The sequence below is a fragment of the Chlamydotis macqueenii genome, chromosome 1, assembly GCF_036417535.1.
Source record: "Chlamydotis macqueenii isolate bChlMac1 chromosome 1, bChlMac1.mat, whole genome shotgun sequence".
NCBI classification, from domain to species: Eukaryota; Metazoa; Chordata; class Aves; order Otidiformes; family Otididae; genus Chlamydotis; species Chlamydotis macqueenii.
The window spans coordinates 188,944,108-188,967,047 of NC_141556.1; the positions used below are offsets into that span (position 1 = coordinate 188,944,108).

Consider the following 22,940-nt stretch of genomic DNA (forward strand, 5'->3'; position numbering starts at 1 on the left):
AAATAGTGTAGATGTAATAATTTATCCCACATCTATATGTGAGAGATATATATATGAATACCTGTGACCAAACACGTATGTATGAACTTCTTGCTCTTTTATCCACAGCTCTCGTGAAGTTCCATATTTTAAATACTCTCCAGTGCTCTGAAGCCATCACAGGTGGAGCTGTCTATGAAACCTTGGAAGGAAACATAGTTGAAGTTGGTTGTGATGGTGAAAGTCTGACTGTGAATGGAGTGAAGATGGTGAAACGCAAAGATATTGTGACAAGCAATGGTGTTATCCACCTCATTGATGAAGTGCTAATTCCTGATTCTGGTCAGTGATGTGTATGAATAACTTCTTACAGTGAAGATGTTTTCTACAGTCTTTCTTAGATTAATATATGTTGTTATGGATAAGCATGGAGAATCCAAATCAGGAAAATGAATAAATTTTGTGTCAAAATGCCCTCTCTTATTCCTCTCTTTGCAGCCAAGCAAGTCATTGAGCTTGCAGGTGCCCAGCAGACTACTTTTACAGACCTAGTAGCACAGCTAGGACTCGCATCTTCTCTAAGACCAGAAGGCCAATACACTCTCCTGGTGCCTTTGAATGGTGCTTTCTCAGGTTAGTAGCCTTAAAAGACTATGCTTTGAATGTTAAAATAAACAAAAATGTATATTACCCTGACAAATTTTCAAATAAGTCCCAGTACTTGTTCTAAGTCCCAAGGAAAGAGAGCTGTACAGAAATAAAGATACTTCATCCTTTAAAAATAGATGTGCAGAAAGACAAAACAAGCCTAACCACTAGGCTACTCAGCTTGTTTTTATCATTTGTTAATGGAAATATTATCACTAAAATATGATACAAAATATGCACAGACGTACTGGGGGAAAGGAAAGATATTAATGAATTGCTAGTTCCCTTAACCTTTGCATTACTTACATTAGATTTACATTTATTTAAAAAAAAAAAAAAGTTGTGAGAAAGTTAGTGTTTTCCAGTACATCAAAGCAGAAAGAAACTGATATAAATAAACTATAAAACAGATGTTTGCGTATCTGCAGAAGTGACCACATGGGCATCCTGCCATTCCCCCAAGAATTCGAGTGTTAACTTACCACCACAGAAGCAAATTTGGAAAAGTTTTAAGGTGCATATGCAGAAAGGAAAAGCTGTAGAAAGAACTTCAGCAGTAATTCAGAAGATGAGGCAGGCCCACATATAAATCACAGACTGTATTATGTACTGAGCTATGTCAAAAGTTCATGTGTGAATTTAAGAAATGGCAATTTGCAGAAAATATTCAATAATTCATTTTCTGTGTACATAGATCTGTCCAAACCTTAGCTCAAGCATTTCAAAGAAAGATTTGGTATTTACATGGTCTTTTAATATAGCATCCACAGTTAGTCTTATTTGAATGAAAATTCGCTATATAAATCACTATATATTAAGATCTAAATGGCTTTGTAGATGACACCTTAAGGATGGATCAACGCCTTCTTAAAACAATCCTGCAGAATCACATTATTAAAGTGAAAGTTGGTCTCAATGAACTGTACAACGGACAAGAGCTGGAGACAATTGGAGGAAAACTGCTTAGAGTCTTTGTGTATCGCACAGTAAGTGAAGGGAGCTTTCTAATTATATCATAACAGTATCCCAACTATGAAAATAAAGAATCATGAAAAAATGAAAGACAAAGCTGAGTGAAACCTCCAGCATTTACCATTATGACTGTCTAGCAAAAATCTTTACGCTTCTAAGCTAGGAAAAAATGAAAATCTGTTCTTTATCAATGGGATCTTTGTTTGCGTGGAAGACTTTCTGGGAAAATGAAACAGGATTCCAGATTTGACACTCCATTTATTACCAGTTTTTAAAGCTAGTTTTCAGAACTAATTAAGAACATTCTCAAGGGAAGCAAAAAAAAAAAAAATCAAATTTAGAATTATTTACACCATATTAACTTACTCCAGATTTTGCCACTTTTACTTTCTCAAGCAATACCAGATTTCCTGGCAAGAACACACAATTTGACTGTAGGAAGTATATATGAATATTATTTTTAAATTTAGGAGCCTATTGGGAAGTATGCATCCATCTGATTTTATCAAATATATTTCAATGTGTATCATTGTGTGAATAGCTACATTTGTTTCTCTTTTAATCAGGCTGTATGTATTGAAAATTCATGCATGGTTAGAGGAAGCAAAGAAGGAAGGAATGGTTTTATTCACATCTTCAGACAGATCATCAATCCGGCAGAAAAGACATTGCATGAAATGCTGAGAAATGATAAGCGTTTTAGGTGAGTAACAGTTTTGACAGCACTTAGATTTTCCTACAGAGGGTAGCTGTGTATACTGCATAGCTGGTTTGAGAAATAGTTGTGGACTGTGGGTTGTTGTATTTTAGGGGACAGAGAAGAGTTTATTCAAGAAAAAAAAAAAAAGAGGGAGTGGGATGTGGAATTAAAATGAAAAAAAATATTCACCTCCAAGCAGTATGCTGAAATGGCTCCCAGACTTTATTCTAGAAGGGTTGTTTTCAGCACATAGGAGTCAGTAAGACACCAGAATGAGAAGAGTAAGAGGACAAAATGGAATGGATGACATATCCAGAGCTATAAATGCAGCAGAATCTGGAGATTTAATTAATGAGTAGTACAATTCCATGTGACTGCAGCAAGATTGCCTGCCCTTCCAGTACATATTTCTATTCCCTACCTGCAAGTATCTCGATCCTCTTAGAGACACCAATTGCCCTTATCATCCTTCCTTCATCTCTTTGAATTGGAGAGGTTTATTCCATGAACTCTGCTCTGATCCAGACTGCCAATTATTTTTTTTTCCCTCAAATCCTTTTTACTCACTCTGCTTCTCTTAAGACTGTCTTTTTTTCCTCATTTTCCTCCCCTACTGTATTTCTGGGAGATAGTGAGAGCGTTTCAGGATTGATGCACTATCAGAAAAAAAATGAGTAAACTAAGTGTCTGGACCCAAGTATAGTTACTACACTTCAACAGAATGTGTTTGTGATTTATCTGTTTGTTTTAAACAGCGTTTTCCTCAGTCTGGTGAAAGCTGCAGATTTAGATGATATTCTGTCACGACCTGGAGAATGGACTCTGTTTGTTCCAACTAATGATGCCTTTAAAGGTTTGACTGACGATGATAAGGATATATTAATAAGTAAGTAATGTAAGAAAACTAGAAATACAAGCAAAATTTAAATTGATGGGAAAGGTGGCTAGTCCATTTCTTGCACAAAAGATATCTGATAAAATAGTAACTTTTGCATAGGGGGGGTCATAGGACTTCTCTAAATTAATTCCTTCTTGGGGGATAGAGAAAATATTTTTTTTAAAAAAAAAAAGCATTCAACTTGATTTTAAATATAAATTTCACTCCTTGATATATTATTCCAAAGTGTAATTACTTCTCACTTAAAATCTGCATTCATTTAATTAGCTTCAACTTTTCATCATTCAGTCTTGCTATAGGTTTATTAAACTAAAAAGTCTCTTGTATCGTGTTTCTTTTCTAGTTGTGACCATTGCATTAAAAGATACGCAGCACCGACTTTCCTATCTTCTTTTCCTTTCTCTTCTCTACCTCCACCCAGTAATGTCCAATATCATCTGTGCTCTAAAAGTTAGATATTGAATATATATTGCTAAATACCAATTTATGTAATTTCTTTCCATTTTACACTTTTAAACTCTGGAATTATAGATTTTTCACAAGAATTAAAAGTAGTTTCTTTAAGAGAAGAAACTATTCAAACTCTCTCGCAAAATTTCCCACTAGAAGCGTAGACTGTGGCCATAGCACTCTAAATATTTTTAGTATATTTGAGAGCAATGTGAATTTGAACACTGCAAAAACATGGAAGGAGTGATTGTCTTGAAGGTCAGTCACATTTTCCACTCCTGTATTTTTCAGATTAAAGTTCAAAGACATGAAGCCAAATCCATGAATCCTTAATGACTTCAAAAATTCCAGCTCAGAGCATTGATAAGCAGCAAGCCCAGCCTTTAACTCATTAATGGGGCACTGTAAATTTGAATTATCACTTCAGCCATTTAAAGTTGTGATAGTAGTCTAAATTATCTTCTAGTCTGGTGTGTCTCTAGTGACTAACATTAAATTAACAGATAGCCTAAATGACTAACACGAGATAGCTATAAAATGAAATTAAGCTTGTCTCAAGGCTGTGAACTGTGGTAACTGGATCAATGCTGTTGTTCTGTTTTGTTGGAGTATATAGGGTTTTTTTTTGCCTAAGATTGAGTTTATCTGGTCTATTATTTTTTAATTCAATTCACAACTTGACATCGTGCCCAAGGCCCATACCATTTTGGATTACTTCTATAACTAAGAACAAAATTATATTTGCCGTTCTGCTTTTCAAGAGACTTTATGTACTAGCTTTTCCTATCATTGTGACTCAGTTTCTACTTGCTTTCCTTGGCAAATAAGATTTTAATTTACACTCTTTTTTTTTTTTTCAGCAGCAGCAGTATGGCCAATTTTTTTTGTGTCAGATTGCTTTCTGGAATTCTTGGCTTTCTTTAAAGACATTAAGTTGCTTTCTCCGTAAAAATTAAACCTTAAAAATGTAATTTTTCTAAAGAATGTAAAGAAATACTTTGTTTATCTATAAGAAAGACATAAAAAAAAGCTTATTTATAATCAGTAGCCATTGTGGCATAGAATAAAGGTAATGTGATAGTTTGTGAAAACAGATTTTGAATAGCCCTATTTAGGCTTTTTATGTAACTCGACACTATCTATTAACGGCCTAGTCACAAAATCTCAGTGCTAATTTAGTAGGAAGAAAAATAACGTTTAATTGCACTTCAGTAGTAAAGTGAATTGCAGTAATATCAGTGATCAAAGCAAAAAGCAGAAAAAAGGAAAATGTTCACTGAAAGAAACACCAGGAAAAAAAGTCTGAAACTCCTAATAACCATCAATACCAGCGTGTAATGCTAATATGAAACTTGTAATTGCATAGTCAAAACTCCATGTGATGGCAAACAGATGTCTTTTAAAACTGCTCTACTTGATACCCCGTCTCTTGGAGAGGTTACAGGTATTCCTGTAGCCCATCCTGTGACTCTGAACCTCCATGGACCCAGAGCACTAGAAAGCCTTGTCGGGACATTAATTTGGGCTCCAGAATCCATTTTGTTTTTAAGACAGTCTCAAAAGTGTTGTCTTTTTTGTTTTCCTTCCCAAATAGGAATGTCAAACTTTGATATATGGAAATCGTCCATAAAATAGGGTTTTTTTCCTTTCCCAGCTTCTCCAAGCTATGTCTGTTCTCAGTGAGAACAGACAAAAGCAGTTCTCCAAATGACTCCATGTTTTCTGGCTGAAGAAAACAGCATCATTCTCCTGCCCCACATGGGAGAAGATGCGTGTATGTAAAGAGCTGTGAGTTATCCCCAGTCATCTCAGAAGGGTGTTGCCATAAAAGGATAATTATTTCACTTGTTTAGCTGTAGTTCCCTTTAGTTGGAGCAGTGTTAAGGCTGGAGTTTATCTAGTAGCTTGGTGAAATTTGGTATTGCTGACTGTTTTGTGGTCTTCAAATTATTCTGTTAGCAAATGGTTTGTGGAGCATATTTAGGAAAAGGTCAAAAAGCTCTGATTAGAGGTGCAAGCAAATAAAGAAAATAATACAGAAAAATAGGAATATGCTGGCTACTTTTCTCTTCTTTTGTATAGGAGTTCTCATAGTATCTTTATGATTATATTCTGAGTCCCTTTTTGTCATATGTTTGGTTTTTTTCTCTTTATCATGGCTTTAACAGAACCAAATTGTACATGTGCATGATAGTTTCATTCACACTGTGCTTAACTTGGGCTCAAGCCTGTGTGAATCCTTAGAATTTCCAGAAAGAACTATCCATTACCATTTAAATTTTACTCCTATTTTTCTTTTCTTTTTAAATAGGAGACAAAAATGCTCTCAGGAACATTCTCCTTTACCACTTGATACAAGGAGTTTTCATTGGAAGCGGTTTTGAGCCTGGTGTGACAAACATTCTTAAAACTATCCAAGGAGGGAAACTCTACTTGAAAATAGTTAAGTGCTGGAAAAGAAGTCTCCCTGATACAGCCTTGTAACAGGGATTTGACTTTGCATGTTTATCCACATTACAAATTGGGATGCTTTTCTCTGAATATTGTATTAGGGATTGGAGATCGTTTTTTAATGTCTCTAATAACTTGTGTTCTCTTTTTGTCCTTTGCCAGGTAAATGATACTCTTCTGGTTAATGAACTGAAATCAAGAGAATCAGATCTCATGGCAACCAATGGTGTCATTCATGTTATTGATAAACTCCTGTATCCAGCAGGTGAGTATTAGTTCATGGAATTCATACACACTCTTCTGAATCTGTTTACATGTTGTGTAAGTGCAATAACTTTAAAAAGGTAATTCCTTTAAAGAAAAAAATCCTATGTGGAGTAAGAAACAGGGAATTTACCTCACTGCTTATTTTATGGAAGATCCTTGCTTGAAACCATAGCAACTATTTGAAATTTTATGAAAGTCAAGTATATGAAAGACAAGATGCCGTAGGCTGTCTTTTCCACTAATATAGAAGAATGTTTATGTACAAGTAAATGCTTGTGTGAATGCTTGAGAGTGATTACATCTCCTGATCACTGTAAATTAAAGTAAAATGAACACAGAAGTATGTTTCCTCTTACATGCTTATTTCTTTTTTTTCAGATCTGCCTGTTGGAAATGATCAGTTGCTCACAATCCTGAAGAAGTTGATTAAGTATATTCAAATTAAGGTACTCTTTAAATAATGATCCCTTCATCTTTTTTGGCAAGATCTGTGAAACCATATACATCGTAATTCATAAGTGATTCCCTGGCCCCTCTGTTTCTTCAACCGGCAACAAACTTAATAGCTCCCAGGTACCCAAATGTGTTCACGAATGATACACTGCACTTGACAGTTAAAATTTATGTTTTTCAACACCGAATAATTGTAGAATGTTTGCGTTTGGATAATTCCAATGTCAACTGGCCCAAATCTGGTCTTTGGTACACTTTATTGCTCCAGCAAAGTAAATCTCTTCTAAATCCTTGAGGCAATCCCTGTTTGAAATAAGTATTGAATGGCTAAATTACTCTGTCATTAAGCCCACCAGCTTCAATAGCCTGTGGAGAAAAACAAGCATCTTTATCTATCTTAGCTATCCTCCTCTACAATGAATGAGAGGACCTAGGCAAATAGCATAGAACTTTTAGATCAATGAAACAGTGAATCCTAACCATGCTCATTAGGAAACTTGAAGGCAAATGCTCTTTCCTTTGTATTTTAAAATTACTTTTCTGTTTTTATAGTTTGTTCGTGACAGTACCTTCAAAGAGATTCCACTGACATTTTACAGTAAGTTCATTTTAAATACTTCCAGATGAGTTTGAGATTGCTTTTAAAATGTTGCCAGTTCCAATCTTGAATTGTAGATCTTTTTTTTTTAATCAAAAAGAAAGCAATTTCTCGGAAAGAAAGATGTGCCAATGAAGCACAGGAAGAGAAAGACTTGAAGAAGAATGTTTCTGGCCGTTGTGCTACTGTATATATTTTTTTCCCTTTCCAGATTTGTGACAGGAAAGTAATGGTGAAATAAGCTGGTCAAACTCTTCGGAATAGGCAGGATACATGTGGAAAAGACTGATTTTCTGGTTTTAGCCAAGGTTCAGTGCTCAGTTGCATAGCAGAGTTGTACTGCCTTTCTCTCCAAGACAGAGCATTGTACTGTACTGACTCTCCAAAATATATCATTGATCAAACTCTGCACTGAGATGCTTTCTTTTTCATAGATGTTTCCAGAGGGACAGGATGTTCCACCTATTTCCCATATGTCCAAATATGAAGCTTATATGGGAGGTAGTTATTTTGACCATTTTTTCTTTAGAGAGTAAACGTAAAAAAGGAAACTTTTTTTCTCTCTTGCAGCCTTTCTCAGAGTTTGCATTTAGTTTCTGCATATAAAGCAAAACCTGTTGAAGGAAACTGTTAGAAGACAAAGATCCTGCTGAAGCTTTGGCTTGTGAGATACTATTGATTTAGACAGATGATTAAATGTCTATAGAATTCTACCCACATTTCTCAGTAGAAATGGAGAACATCACATTAGGCTTTTGAAAACTGAGAAAGGATATGATGAAGTTAAAAGACTCTTGGAACAAAAAATGTAATAATCTGTCTTGATGACAAGTTGAATATGAGTCAACAGTGAGCCGTGGCAGCCAAAAGGACCAACTATGTCCCAATGTGCATCAAGCATAGCACAGCTAGCTGGTCGAGGGAGATGATTGTCCCACTCTGCACTGCACTGATGCGTTCCCACCTCAAGTACTATGTGCTGTTTTGGGCACCTCAATATAAGGGCATCAAACTATTAGAATGTGTCCAGGGGAGGGCAATCAAGGTAGTGAAAGGCCTTGAGGGCAACATTTGTGAGGAGCCACTGAGGTCACTTGGTTTGTTCAGCTTGGAGAAGAGAAGGCTGAGGAGTGCCCTCATTGCCGTCTACAACTTCCTCAAGGTGGGCAGCAGAGGGACAGGTGCTGATCTCCTCTCTCTGGTGACCAGCAATAGGACATAAGGAGAGGGAATGAAGCTGCATCAGAGGAAGTTCAGACTGGATATTAGGAAAACATTCTTCACTGAGAGGGTGGTTTGTCACTGGAACAGGCTTCACAGGGAAGCAGTCATGGCACTAAGCCTATCAGAGTTCAAGGAGCATCTGGATGACTCTCTTAGTCATGTGGTTTAGTTTTACATAGTCCTGCGAGGAGCAGGGTGTTGAACTTGATGATCCTTATGGGTCTCTTCCAATTTCAGATATTCTATGACTATGATTCTATCTCCTGTGGCCAGTGAAAGTAGCACAAGAAGCAATGCCTGTAAACTGAAGCAATGGAGGTCAATGGCAGACATCAATAAAGTTGTAACTGTTGATTTAGTTGAATATGGGAATGGGAAGGCTGGGACCTCTACCAGTGAAGACTTCTCTACCAGTGAATGAATACAAGCCAACGATCTATCAGAGATGTTCAATGAATACTTGAATCTAGCTTAGGCATAAAGGGACAACTTGATCTCACATGGGCACCACAGTTGTCCTCTCTGTGATGTTCTGTCAAGTGTATGAATAGTTCTGAATGTCAGACAGTTTCTTCTGTTTACCAGGTCAGCTCTCTAATGAAAAGAGACAAGATTCAAATTTAATACATAAAAAAATTTTGCAAATCTTTATGCAAGGAATTTTATGAGCCATTATTATGATGTACCATACATTATTATGGGTTTCATAAGGCACAAAGGCAAATAGCATGCCAGCAGACTCCTCCTGCAGATGACTTGTATACACCACCAGTTAATAACTAGAACAAACATCCATACTTTATACCCTTTTGAGTTCATTTTCCATCCATTAATATCTCTGATTTTATCCACATCTTTATGACCAGATCAAATCTAACTGATCATTACCATAAAGAAACTGTAAGGATGGAATGTGCTTTATATCCCATTTTCTATACTTTCAGAAATTAACATAATTGAAAGCAACGTCCAGCCCATCATCACAAAGGAAGGTAAAAGAGGCCTTTAGTATATATATTTCTGTATATGTTCATATACATATACAGAATATATATTGTATATATTTATGTAACAGGATGCATTCTGTGCATAACAACTCCAGAACATTCAGCACTTTGCTGAAAAAGCAAAGATACAAATATTGCAATTAGAACTGGCTGAAATATTTTGTATAAAAAGATTTTCACAGTTGTTCTCCTGGAATGAATGTTGTCCTTTTCCCAAGTCCATTTAAATAATATTTTAAAATTATATTTTTTCAAACAATTTCCTTTAAGTGCCCCAAATATTACTATTCTTTCAACAAAAACTTTTTTTTTTTCATTAAAGCAGTTATTTTTAAAAGTGAAGTATATTTGTTTCTTAAACTTTGGAAAAAAAAAACAGTACTATTTTCTATAGTTTTCAGTCAGTTCTAAATACCAATATCTGTCAGTTGCCTGTAAAGTATGGTTAGCCAAACTTTATTTTTCGATTCGTCATGGCAAAAGCATGACTTGAAGGTTAGTGGTGGGACTGAAGAGAACAAAAAGTGGGGCTGGGACTGTTAAAACCACTTATGATTCGTAACTTAATTAAAACACCCATTGGTTTCACTAGATCAAGTATATTGCTAAAGAGATCCAGTTTCTCACTGATATAAAAATGCTCAAAGGGAATCTGGTTGAGCTCAGTTGAGGAGAAAGGCAGTTAAAAATGTCTTGCAAAAATTTTATCCAGACTGTTTAATCATTGTTTCTGGGAGGACTTCCTCGCAGCAGAAGTGACATGAGCTTGCTTTTTCAACAGCTTGTCTGTGCTTTGTCCTACCTAGGATTAGACACCACCTAGCATACAGGCTGATCTTTGTTGCCTAGTCTCCATCATTAAATCAGATCCACAGAGCAATATAAATGGCTAGATGATTCCATGTGGTAATTCATCCAAGATATTTTAGAAATCTTCCTATGATGAAGGGGAATCACTCTCTGAAAGTACCTGTTCTTCTGTGTTAAATCCAGAGACAGGGCAAATAGTGTAGGTGATTTATATGATGTTTAGGACTTGAAAGTTAAATGAAACAAAACTCTCTTTTAAAGAAAAAATGAAATATCTGAGCTTTTCTATAATCAAATGTACAACTAAGTGTTATCCACTAGAGAGACAAAAAAGAACAACTTTATTAGTGAGTATTGAAGAGTTACTTCTTTCCATTGCCAGTACAGTGTTTCTGCTTTGGGACACACTCCAGGGAATGATCTCTGGCCAACACAGCCTTTCTGCTGATGATTCAGAAATAGTCCCAATAAAGCCAATTCTGGCCCTTCTGAGCTTCCTAGTAGTAACAGTAGCTAGCTGGAGCTCCCATCAAAACCATATAAGCCCACAACTGTCTGTAGAAAAAAGCTGGCAAAATTGCAGGTTAATTTTTGCAACATATGTCAGAAAGTTCTAACAGATCATGATGGAAAGGAGATTTCAGTAGAAAAAAATACACCACCACCTCCCCTAAGTTTAGAGGTTGATGTCTGCCCTTTACTGTCTCGATGTTTTTTACTTGAGTTGTGCTTCTATTGTTTGTACATAGATATGTTAAAGGGATCTAAAGAGTTAAATCTGTCTGAAACTCAAATCTTAATGGATTAAATATTCAAAGGATCGATCCTAGACTAGGCAGTACAGCAAACTATGGTTTTAACTTTTGTTTTCCATACATCTGTTGTATCAATCTCATAGGAAGGTACAGTAATTTAGAAATCTAAAAAAAAAAAAAGGTATTTATAAACATTCATAAATATGTCTTTGACATGTTTTCATTAATATTCATCACTTTTATCAAAGTATGTTTGTATTTAATGGATTCTTGACATGCAAAAACACCTCTAAATTTAGCTCTAAATTTAGAACAGATGCAAGTGAATGAATCTTGTGAGGTTGCTTCTTTAAAATATTTATGAAAGTTTTTCAACCAGACTTGTTAGAAAATAATTTTTAAAAAGCTATAGGTTTTTCAGCTATTTAAAATTCAGATTAGATTAATAGAACTCTGTAATAACTGGGCATCATTATGATCCTATCATATCATCTCACCTGCAGCAAATAAGTTAATTACTTATCTCCAAAGTCTAAGTTACACTTCTGTTGCAAACACAAACAAAAAGGTATGCTTGGATTTATTACTATTGAAGGACACTAGTTAGCCTGAATTGTACTGTTTTCAACAATTAACACCAGCCACACATATTAAAAAGCTATTGTTAAATCCTGATCAGTAATTTAAAACAAATCACTATTGACTTTTACGTAAATTCACAAGAAATATATGTAAGAGATTTTTTTTAAGGAAAGTGAGAGAGATGGACTGTGTTAAGTTTCTAACTCTGAATAGGGAAAAAGGGAAGTGTGTGTTACAGCAACTCAAGCAAATGTTGCTATATCTTGTTACAGAAGAACCGTGGTATTCCTGTTAATTGACTGCATCAATGGTACATTCCTAATTTATTTAGTATCTGCTGCTCCGGCTTGTCAGACAGAGATACATTTGGATCAGGATAGTCCATAGGGATTGCACAAGATTTAAAGGTTTGTTTTGGCCATTGAAATCAAGATGACCTCTCCCATGCAACTCAAAGAACCATTAATGTTGACAAATATCCCTACCACTGTTTCAGTTGATCTCTGAAGTATGTTTGTTTGGTTTTTTTAATTTAATCTGGATGGCTACTGGCCAAATTTTGGTAGCTTAAAAAAAAAAAGCACCAAATAAAACCCCTAAAATAACAAATAAACACACCCCCTGCCCCGAAAAACAAATAAATCCCCCCCAACCAACAAATAAAAACCCCATAACAATATAAGGATATAAGGGAATTCTGAGTAAGAGACCTGGTTTCCTCTTGGATATCTGTACAGTTACTAAGAAATAACATGACAAGTGTTTCTCTCTAGCTCTTTTCTAAGCTTTCACACCATAGTTTGCACACTGATCACTAACAGAGCAATAGCTGCAAGATTCCAGCAATGCCTCAGAGTAGGCTTCCTATCGATATATATATACAGGAATATTTCCTTTTAGCTGCTGAGGATCTGGTTCTTTGCCTGAGACTTGTCAACAGATGTTAAAAATACCAGATACACAAAAGTGAAAAAAAAAAATAAAATGTAAATAGTAAGTGTGCAATGGGATCTAAATTTAAGATAGCATGGGAGAAAGTGTAAGATTGTACAGCATTGCTGCAAGTGGCTTCTCAGATTAAAAAAAAACCTTTATTACAGTAATCTAGTTTATTTAGAGTAGGGGGATAATGCTAGATTCATCTGAGCCCCGTGGAATACCATAAGTATTTTTATGACTATTTGTAATGTGTTGTTTTTTTCCTATGTCACAGACCCGTCTATCACACAGCTCACTAAATTAATTGAAGGGGAACCTGAGTTCAAAATAGTCAGGGAAGGGGAGACAATAACTAAAGTGATTCATGGAGGTTGGTATGCTTTCAGTAACTCAATTTGTATTAGTTAAAATTTGAAACATCTACTATTCCCAGTCAATTTCTACTTTATGTAGGTGATTCATGTGATATGTTAGAGATCTGTTCCATTTGTAGCAAGAACTTCTGGAAGTGTTGTAATTTTATTGCACTATTTCGTTCTCACTTCTCATGCATTTCAAAAAATTGAGTTTTTTGCCTAGCTATGTCCCATAGCTACAGTCGAGACTATTAGAAATGCTCTGCACGCTGACATAACATCTGTCTCAGTTAGGAATTATTTTCTGATTGTTGTCCTGCAATTAAAAATGCAGTACGTAATTCTCTGATAGGCAATTTTATCAGACAGAGAGGTAAATTTTGCCTTCTGCTTTGCTAGGGGCATTGAGAAGTTCATATTTAGGATGTTTTTAAAGGAAAAACAGCATGTGGCCATCCTAAATTTGGAGAAAACTTAGTTTCTGTCTCCTCTGAACATTTTTAATTTTTGTAAAATACACTGTGGTGTTTCCTTGTGTGCTTCAGTAAATTTCAGCATCTCAAAACCAGCACTTGTAACAATGTTCATCACTTGATTAACATTTTCAATTTAAAAATCCTTGTAGAACCAATAATTAAAACATACACCAAAATCATTGATGGGCGACCTGTGGAAGTGACAGAGAAAAAAGTAACAGAAGAAAGAATTATTCAAGGTAAACTATGCTGAGCTATTCATACTTAGTGAAGCTCAGCATTACATACAAAAGTTACACATCTTACGTTCTGTCCTAATGCCTAAACTGCATTTCCTGGAGAGATTAATTTTCCCTAATGCTTCCCAGTGCATATGTATTGCTGAAATTCTGGCTGTGTGTGCTAAACACACACATATACAGAAATGGCATCAATATTTTAACAGCATGCAAAATAATGAAAACTTGTCTTTTCTCCTTTTTTTTTTTTTTTTAAATCTGTTTGTGAAGTGCCTGCTTTTGGAAGTTTCTTATTAGCATTTCAGGATGAAACTGCTTTTATTATGTTGGTTTTTTTTTTTTTTTTTTTTTGTCTGGCTTGCTTTAGAAAGGAGCCTTTTTTTTTTTTTTTTTTTTTTTGGTGAACTTTTGAGTTATATTTCTCCAGGTAGGATCATTTGACCAAAGATAGACCTTCAGTGTGTAAATATTTACTTTTGCATGTCATCCCAGGCTCCCTTGTCATTCATTTCAGAAAAAGAACTCTATTTCTCTGTAAGGAGGGGCCCAGATTGACCTGACATCCACAAGTTAGACATCTGTATTTACCTAATACAAGATAAAATTAATGTGCATCTGTGTCCCTTCATCTTCTCCCACAGTAACTTTCAAATTCTTTGACCAACTTAAATTACATTTGACCTGCTACAGAGATATTTTTAAAGAATCCTAGAAACGTCACAGAAATTGAAAAGTGGAGTGAGGCATATTTAAGCAGTTACAAATTCTCTGCTAACGCACTGTGTTCCTGTTGGTTAAATATCAGTTTGAATGCTGCCATTAAAGTTTTGTCTGCTAGAGCAGTTGTAAGGGAAATACAGTGTTATAGGAACATATTGACTTAGCAGAAAGTCTTAATATTCAGTTTATTTAGAAAATCTTAACATTCAATTTAAGAAGTCATCCAAGCAAGAGAGAAACAAAGAATCAGACTCAAGTTATACAACTACTTACTGTAGTAAAAATAACCAAATGAAAAACGTGAATGGTTTCTGAACAAACCTGGTACTATTTTTCAACACCACATTTCTAGAGTAGAAAACAAAAGATCAATGTCTAATTTCTCAAATTCAAGTTTCACTAATATCTCATATTAAATTGTCAATATAATGTACAATGCCAGTGTTTCAGACCTGATATTTCCTCCTCTTCCATCTGTAGTAGGAACTGATAAAGAATCTTGAATGTTAAGCTCTCGAATGATTCATGGCAGTAATAAAAGCAACAATGTCTACTAACAGTACAGTGGATCCAGACTCTTTTTGCACTTAGGAAATATCTGATCTATGACCTAATACAACAGAGGGTTTAAAACTGTGTCTTACTTTAAGAATGTGAGCAGATATTTACTGTAAGTATGTTAAGTTTGTCTAAGTGCTTTCCCAAATAGCTTTAAATACCATTTGGAACGCTCTTTCAGTTTAATTTGGGACACACGGAAAGATAAAATGATCATAAAACATTAAAGCATGTTAGCCATGGCAACATCCTAAGTGTCAAATAGGAAAAAATGACTTAAAATATAAACTTATTATATCTGGTTAAAGTCACTGTCTTACACATCTTTTTTTTCAAGGTCCTGAAATAAAATATACCAGAATTACTGCAGGTGGTTCAGACAATGAAGAAAAGTTAAAGAAACTGCTTGAAGAAGGTTAGTATCCTTGTTTTATTTCCTTCCTTTAAAAAAAAAAAAGTAGTTACTGAATGGATACTCTGTGTTTTCAGCGAAAGTGCTCATACTGCAAAAACATATCCAGAAATTAAACCTCAGAAACTGAAACATGTCAAAGTCTAATGTTCTGGTTTGAGTCCATGATCTTCACATTTCAGTCAGCTCCAGAGCTGGGACTGCCTGAATCTAGTATATAGTATGCTATGTTTGTCATGCAATATGGTGTATTCAGTGTTTACATGGAATTTAATATGAATTTTGTAACTCAACAAAATGCTATAACAGGATTAATTCAGTAATATGCTGTCTTAAGATTGTCAAATGTTTTCTGTAAATCAATTTTTTGCGATAACCTGTATCCTATCAGAGGTTACCAAGGTGACCAAATTTATTGAAGGTGATGGTCAGTTACTTGAAGATGAAGAAATCAAAAGGCTTCTGCAGGGAGGTAATTCAGTGTATTATAACTAACCTTTCTGCAACAGGTTATGATAACTGAAACCCCTCTCGGATATGCTGATCTCAACATTTTAAAGACTGACCTAGTGGAGATGTAATTTTAATGTGAAAAAAAAACCCAGAATGCCATATACGAAGTGCCAGATGTCTCTGAAATCTGAAATAAGCATCAAAATTTGAGTAATCAATTTTCTTATGATACTGATCATGAAAAAAAAAATGTTATTTTTTCAGTCTTTAAAAAGTTATTTAAATAAAACTCAGGGGAGCAATGAAGATTTATTCCATTAGCTGTGAACCTTTTTTTTTTCAGCAAATTTAAATCTGTGAAAAACATGTACAAAGTGGAAAGTATTGTAATACACCAAATTAAACTTACTTATCAAGTTCTTGAGAAATGAATATTCATTGCCCTCAAGTTAATAATTAAAGGCATGTTTAGCATCCTCTTTTCAGTGCTTACAGGTGATGGGTATCAATGCATTAACTTTAATTCTCTTCAAATATAGCATTCCAAGGAATGGTTTTCTTTCCTTCTTGCTCTCTTAATTCTAACAGTTTTGGCAATATATAACTAGTAGCTGTAGAAAACTGGTAAAAGAACTTGTGCTTATGAAATTAATCTTTATCTATGAATTTGGAATGTTCTCTGCTTAATGTAGATTAGAAAAACTATCTATAATAGCAATGGAGAATAAAAAAGAGAATTCAAGCGTTATGTTTTTAGTAAATGTTAGTGGAAACCTGAGTCAGAAGCTCAAAAACATCTATGGATATTTCTCCTGGCATAAATTAAATTAATCAACTTCATTTTATGTTTGCTTTATAGTAAGTCACAAACTTCAATATCAGTGAAGTAGCTCACAGCCAACTGTATGTTCACTGAACAAAATCTTATAGTCCTTCAAAAGCACTGTTCTGTGGAAGTGACTTAAACTTCTCTTAAGTAAAAAATGTAGTGATGGCTGAACAGTATAGAAAACAGTTTTCCACTGAACAAAACCATACTAGTCAATAATACAGCTAGTCTTAGTGAAAAGGCAAGATATGGCTATGAATACCGTTGACTGTATTCCTCTCTTCCGTTTTAAAGATCTAAATCTTAGTTTTACAGATCTAAGCCAGGATTTCAGTGTTGAATATTTTAAACAACATTAAAAATGAAATAAATTATAACAAGAAAATCCCTCCATATACTGGACTATGTTCTATTGGTGTCAACCAGGCAATAAAAAGCAGGTGCAAACTTTATCTGTAGAACTGTTCAAAATTCTGGTAGCAGCTCTGATGCCAGAACCTAACAATTACAATTGTAATTGTATTCATCTTCAGTTACAGAGGTCTACAATTAAATAGAATTAATCTGTAGATATACAGCTAGCAGTGATCCTATAGGTGTATGAAAAAGAGATAAATAGATTCTGCGTAGTAAATGTGGAAAAGAGATATTGTCTCTTGAATTCTTGCTATTTTTCCTTGCTATTATATTTTAGTTTGCATAAGCATCCTGCTTTACAGAATGGACCAAATAGGCAGATTTACCTCTTGTTTTAATTTGATTTTTCTCTATCTTTTCCATGGTTTATCCAGTCAGCTACCCTTGGCTGCCATGATAATACCTTACCATATGTTTAGCCAATAAAAGCATATACAAACACTGCTTTATGGCTGTTGGTGATAATGGTGACAATGCTTTATGGCCCTCTTGTCTACATCAAATTATTTGTGTTTTACTGAAAATTTCCTAGGCATTTAAAGGCGAGTCCAGTCACAAACAGATATATTCCCACTGTCTAAAGTAAAAGAATTATTTCATACGGGCTACAATTCTACTCATACAATATCCAGCACTGGCAATCTTTGCTGAAACAAGACTTCAAGCCAAGATTGCAATCAATTACTCTCAGCCCTAGAGAAGGAATTACCTATGGCAGGGCCAAGGAAATCAGCAGGACCTTACCGTATGGATAACATGGTGGCCTTCATAGGCCTACATCCCCAAAATGACATTGTTTCCACTGAAGGCTCCTTGGATATGGAAAAATGCTGTGCCAGATTTAACTCATTTGTTTTTGATACTTATTGTAGCTGGAACAGAGTACACCAAGGTTACTAAAGTAATTGAGGGAGAGCCACAGATTATCGAGAGAGAAATCAAGAAAGTCCATCTGGAAGGTTAGTTTGTCTATAAATCCAGTATCACTAAGACCTGCTTTGTCTGAAGTGATCATTCCAGGTGGGGTTTTGTAGTATCTATTCACAAAAATTACTTCGGTCTGAAGCCAGTATTTTAGCTGTTTTGGAAAAGAATTCTTCTTTGGAAAAGAAGAGTTTTACAGCTGTTTTGGAAAAGAATTCTTTCATTGACATTGCAGAAAAAAATGTTGAGGCTTATCTTGTGGCTAGAAGTAACTAAAAGATTTGGCAGGCGTAGTAGATGAGGAAATGTCGACTACAAAGTTTAGGTAAAACATTTGAAGAAACATGCACCGTAAGAATTGCCTTTTCTCTAAGCAGCATATCCAGAAGAAGACCACGTGAGTTGTTTTTAACTTGAGTTATTTCTTGTCAGTGTTAATGTGATCTGTTGATGTGAGGGGTTCTAAACTTGGCGAGGGGGGATTGGGTAAGGTGAAAGGAATATAACATCTGAGGATGAGTAAATATCTCACAGGATCTTGGAATTTCTCTGCTCTTACCCTGTTACTAAATAAGGAAGCTCTTGGACTTGAAAAAGCTGAATGGTGAGGTCCAAAATGAAAGAAGCCAAATGCAATTCAGCCTGGCTTTATACCAGGATTTTGTTCTTCAAGTTTAACAATAATTTTTTAAATGATCTTCATTCAAAGTTAAGAAATAAATTATTTAGATGTTTGGGGTTTTTTTTATTTATTTGCATTTGTATGTATGTCCTTTTTCAATTCTAATTCTAATAATGTAGAATAAGTTATTTTGTGAGCTTTTTAACGAAATAATAAACAAAAAATACTATGGCTTGTGGAAAATTATGTTAAATAAATATATTTCTACTTTTTAAATTTTTAAGTTTATGCTAAATACTGAACATATACCATAGTGTTTGTATAACTTCAAAGTTGAGTAGTAGAAGGCATGCAGGGAAGTCAACTATTGCCTGAATATGACAAATATGTGTGATCTTTGACCATGAAGTTTGCCTGAAAGTATAATTGTACAGACAGCATATAAGCATGAAAAGCATACTTTGGATGGACCATGTTCTATCCTTGTCACGGCAGTGCACAGCTTGAAAGTTCCTTTCGTGTGTGCAAATACCCAATGTTTAGCCTCAGCTGTAATGAGGTAAAGCTTGTATCTCAAGTTTATGCATTTATATAGCCTGTACCTCAGGATGAGAAGGCAACGGACTGTGGCTGGTTAAGCAAAGATGCAAGTACTTTGTGGTTATAAAGAAGGAAAAATACCACAGTAACATTTCTGTGACAGTAACAGAAGAATTCTCTCTTATGCTTGTGAAATGTTTTTCTTCCCAATGAAGAGAAATCTGTTTTAAAAAAATCTCAAGGTTTGATGAGAAAGATGAAAAAGTGTCTGTAGTTTCACTGAGTCAGATATATCTGCTAATGAGAGTGGCATCTATTCAATAGCCCTTGCTCTACTCTATTAAAGCAGAAGTCTCTGAGAAAATTAACTGAACTCTCAAAGTGGAATGATACTGTGGACTCACAATGCAGTTACACATCAAGCCCCAAACACAGCTGGAAATGCGGCCAACATCTTATGATGGTTGAGTTTCAAGCATATAAGTTTTAAAAAATTCCTGAAGTAAGGTCTGTATAGGAGACCTGCATATCCTCTGCCAAAAGCTGAGACTAAGTTCTGGGCTGTATATTAACCTGAACTTTTATATTGCTGACAGTGTCAGATGGTGTTTGCTGAGTGAAGAGCATGGACAAAATGTCCTGGTGCCTGCCTACATCATGTAACCTCACTGTAGGAGATCAGTGTGAATAATGAATTAATTCATACTGTTAAAATGTAAAAATACTTTTGAAATGTTTGTAAGATTTGATAGATGACTGCACATGACAGAAATGTATGAATTGTATTATAAGAATTCATGTTACAGGTGATCAAGTCACATGCTAATGGGACAAAATCCTTAAATTGCTGAAAAACTTAAAGAACAGACTTCACAAGTCAGCAACGGGTCTCCAACACTTCTAATGAGTTTTAATTCAAAGGCTTTTACAAATAACTTCTGATTGCAACATTTCTGTTTTCTAGAAGCACCTGTACGGAAAGTACAATCAACTAGGAGGACACAAGGTAAAAGCAGAACATATATTTAAACATTATAACATATACGAAATAGTAGTCTCAGTTATGTTGAAAATCAGGAGTGAAAAAGTATCCTTAAGAAAACAGAGTTTGAAAGCAAAATGTTGCATTTATACTTTCAAGAAAATAAATTTTAACAAAGCTTGGTATTGTTAATTCCTGGGTTTCCAGATTTTTTTTTTGTTATATATGTTTGTACCTGAAAATAACTTAGATCATGTTCTTTGGTCAAACAGTGTTCTAGATTAGAATAAAGGCATCAAAGTAAGATCAGGCTCTGCAGTCTGACACAGTGAAAATGACACTGGGATTCCCCACCACGGGATTTGTAACTCGCTGATTCTACATTATTTTCATGAATTAAGAAGCTGAGAGATCATTGCAATTTCCTAGCTGCCAGCACAGCAGTGAAAGATACAGCATCAGGCTTCATCTTTCCTCTTCACATGTCTGTTTCAGAAGGAAATACAGTATATAGTGTAATTAAATATAATTACAGAAAATAACTATGTTTTATTTTCCATCTTTCCCAGGAGGAGCAGCAAGAAGGAGGACAAGACTAGCTAATCACTAAAAGGTTTCCAAGATAGAATCCACAGAATTACAAGTTAACACCATGGTCTTTGAGAGGAATAGAAACTGTTTTTTGGTTGTTTTTTTTTTTAAAAAAAAAACAAGCAAAAAAAACCCAAGAACATTAGAAAATGATGGGTTTTTTTAATAGCATAATGTAAACTGAACCATGAATCCACAAAAAGATGTGAAGCTGCAGATACTCACTGCTAGCATAGTGCTCACTAGGAAGAGTAGTCTATTTAGGGTGCTTTAACTGCTCTTCATAGTAAGCGCTATGCAGGGTGGGATCCTGGAAGTGCTGAAGGTCACCAGCCTCTGTAGAAGCAGCATTCCTTCTTATGCTGGCTAGTGTTTGCAAGATTGGATTCAAAAAGAGCAGGGAACAATACAGAATGTATTTTTTTTATTATTGTTATTTCCACTCAATAAGAAATATAGATGGAATTAGATCATTTCTAGAGAAAAAATAACTTCAGGTGACTTTTAGAGTAATCTAAGGAAATATGAGATGTTAACGTAGCACTTTTGGCTCAGTAGTATTTGTATGCTTTTTATAAGTCAAACTCACCATGTGTTTAATGTCATAATGACATCAATAACATTACCTTTTCTAAATGAACAGTATGCTTTATATTAAATGTATCATCTTTTTTTTTTTTTTGTTCTACACTGCATATCCAAATTCCTTCTGGTAACATGGCTATTAGAAGCTCTTAAAAAGAAAAAAAAGCAAACATTATGAGCTTCTTGAAACATCTTTGAGATCATGTTGACTTCTTAATTTAAAAGAAAAATCATCCTGCTTAAAGGAATCCTGTACCAACACATATACTGAGATTCTTAAGTGTTTTCCCACTTTTCCCTAATTGTGTCTTTTGATTACTAAAGTGGATTATAAAAGAGATAAACAAAATGCATGCAAACAATTAACTCGGAATGGAAAAAGGTTTTAAAAAATTAGGCTAGATCTGAAAGCTTTTGTATCAAAACATGCTTTGCTAATGTCTGCTACTAATGTGGAGTTCTCTGTAAATTATGTCAATTTTATAACTCTAGTTTTATACTCATAAAAGTTGTTTGCCTTCATTAAGAAAAGTTGGAAAACAATTACTCATGGAGTAAGAAAAAACATGTTTAAAGTGCCTTAATTCTGCAGACCAAAGTTTCAGAGGAGTTATCTAATGTGCTTTTATACCTCTGTTTTGAAACAAATACTCAATAAAGAATTTGGCTGAACTGTGCTTGTTTTCATTTGTGAATTTTTTTTTTTAGTGGTAAAGCAAATTTTATATATTCTTAAGCTTTTAGTGTATTTTTTAGATAAAATACATACTTTAACAGAAGAAAGCTGATGCTTCCCCATCTCACTTAGCACGTGCTAATGCACTTAAAGAGCATGTACTCCTTAAACAAAATTAAATAAGAATGAGAGCTCTTAGGACTGTCTAGAGGGTGAACGGAACCTGTCACCTCTCCCCAGAGCCTTTGACGGTCATTAAATCATTAAGTATAATCTGCTTTCTTCGCTGCTGTGCCACCATAAACTGTCAGTCAAGTAAGATTTTTAAAGGATGGTAATTATGTCAGGGGAGGAATGTGTCTGTGCTCTCCTCTGCCAAAAAAAAAAAAAAGTAAGAGATGGGGAAGAAAATGGAATGGGTCAAGAACTGACAGATAAATCATAGAACAGTGTGAGTTGGAAGGAACCTTTAAAGGTCATCTGGTCCAATCCCCATGCAATAAGCAGGGACATCTCCAACTAGACCAGGTTGCTCAGAGCCCTGTCCAACCTGGCCTTGAATGTTTGCAAGGATGGGGCATCTATCACCTCTCTGGGCAGCCTGTTCCAGTGTTTCACCACCCTCATTGTAAAAAATTTCTTCCTTATGTCTAATGTAAATCCACCCTATTTTAGTTTAAAACCATTACCCCTTATCCTATCACTACAGATCCTACTAAAAAATCTGTCCCCATCTTTCTTATAAGCCCCCTTTAAGTACTGAGAGGCCACAATAAGGTCTCATAGCTTCTAGGAGAATCTGTTCCATCATCTTGCCAGGCACAAAG

The 22,940-nt window shown here is 34.9% G+C and overlaps 1 protein-coding gene across 12 annotated transcripts in view; it reads left to right on the plus strand.

The window, feature by feature from the left end:
* The window catches only part of POSTN (periostin), a 39,841-nt gene extending 17,727 nt beyond the window's left edge, over nucleotides 1-22,114 (plus strand). Inside the window, exons 8-24 of one of the 12 annotated variants that reach the window (XM_086771930.1) lie at nucleotides 109-321; nucleotides 478-612; nucleotides 1,465-1,613; nucleotides 2,166-2,302; nucleotides 3,055-3,185; nucleotides 5,959-6,089; nucleotides 6,261-6,363; nucleotides 6,744-6,811; nucleotides 7,371-7,416; nucleotides 9,585-9,632; nucleotides 13,008-13,103; nucleotides 13,715-13,804; nucleotides 15,420-15,497; nucleotides 15,886-15,966; nucleotides 18,066-18,152; nucleotides 20,244-20,285; nucleotides 20,831-22,114. In XM_086771930.1, the coding sequence (XP_086628056.1) occupies nucleotides 109-321; nucleotides 478-612; nucleotides 1,465-1,613; nucleotides 2,166-2,302; nucleotides 3,055-3,185; nucleotides 5,959-6,089; nucleotides 6,261-6,363; nucleotides 6,744-6,811; nucleotides 7,371-7,416; nucleotides 9,585-9,632; nucleotides 13,008-13,103; nucleotides 13,715-13,804; nucleotides 15,420-15,497; nucleotides 15,886-15,966; nucleotides 18,066-18,152; nucleotides 20,244-20,285; nucleotides 20,831-20,871 (1,676 nt within the window). In that variant the 3' untranslated portion in view covers nucleotides 20,872-22,114. The remainder of the gene's footprint in view (nucleotides 1-108; nucleotides 322-477; nucleotides 613-1,464; nucleotides 1,614-2,165; nucleotides 2,303-3,054; nucleotides 3,186-5,958; nucleotides 6,090-6,260; nucleotides 6,364-6,743; nucleotides 6,812-7,370; nucleotides 7,417-9,584; nucleotides 9,633-13,007; nucleotides 13,104-13,714; nucleotides 13,805-15,419; nucleotides 15,498-15,885; nucleotides 15,967-18,065; nucleotides 18,153-20,243; nucleotides 20,286-20,830) is intronic. The other 11 variants (XM_086771932.1, XM_010129869.2, XM_086771931.1 and 8 more) reach the window with 11 other exon arrangements.
* The last annotated feature ends 826 nt before the right edge of the window (nucleotides 22,115-22,940 follow it).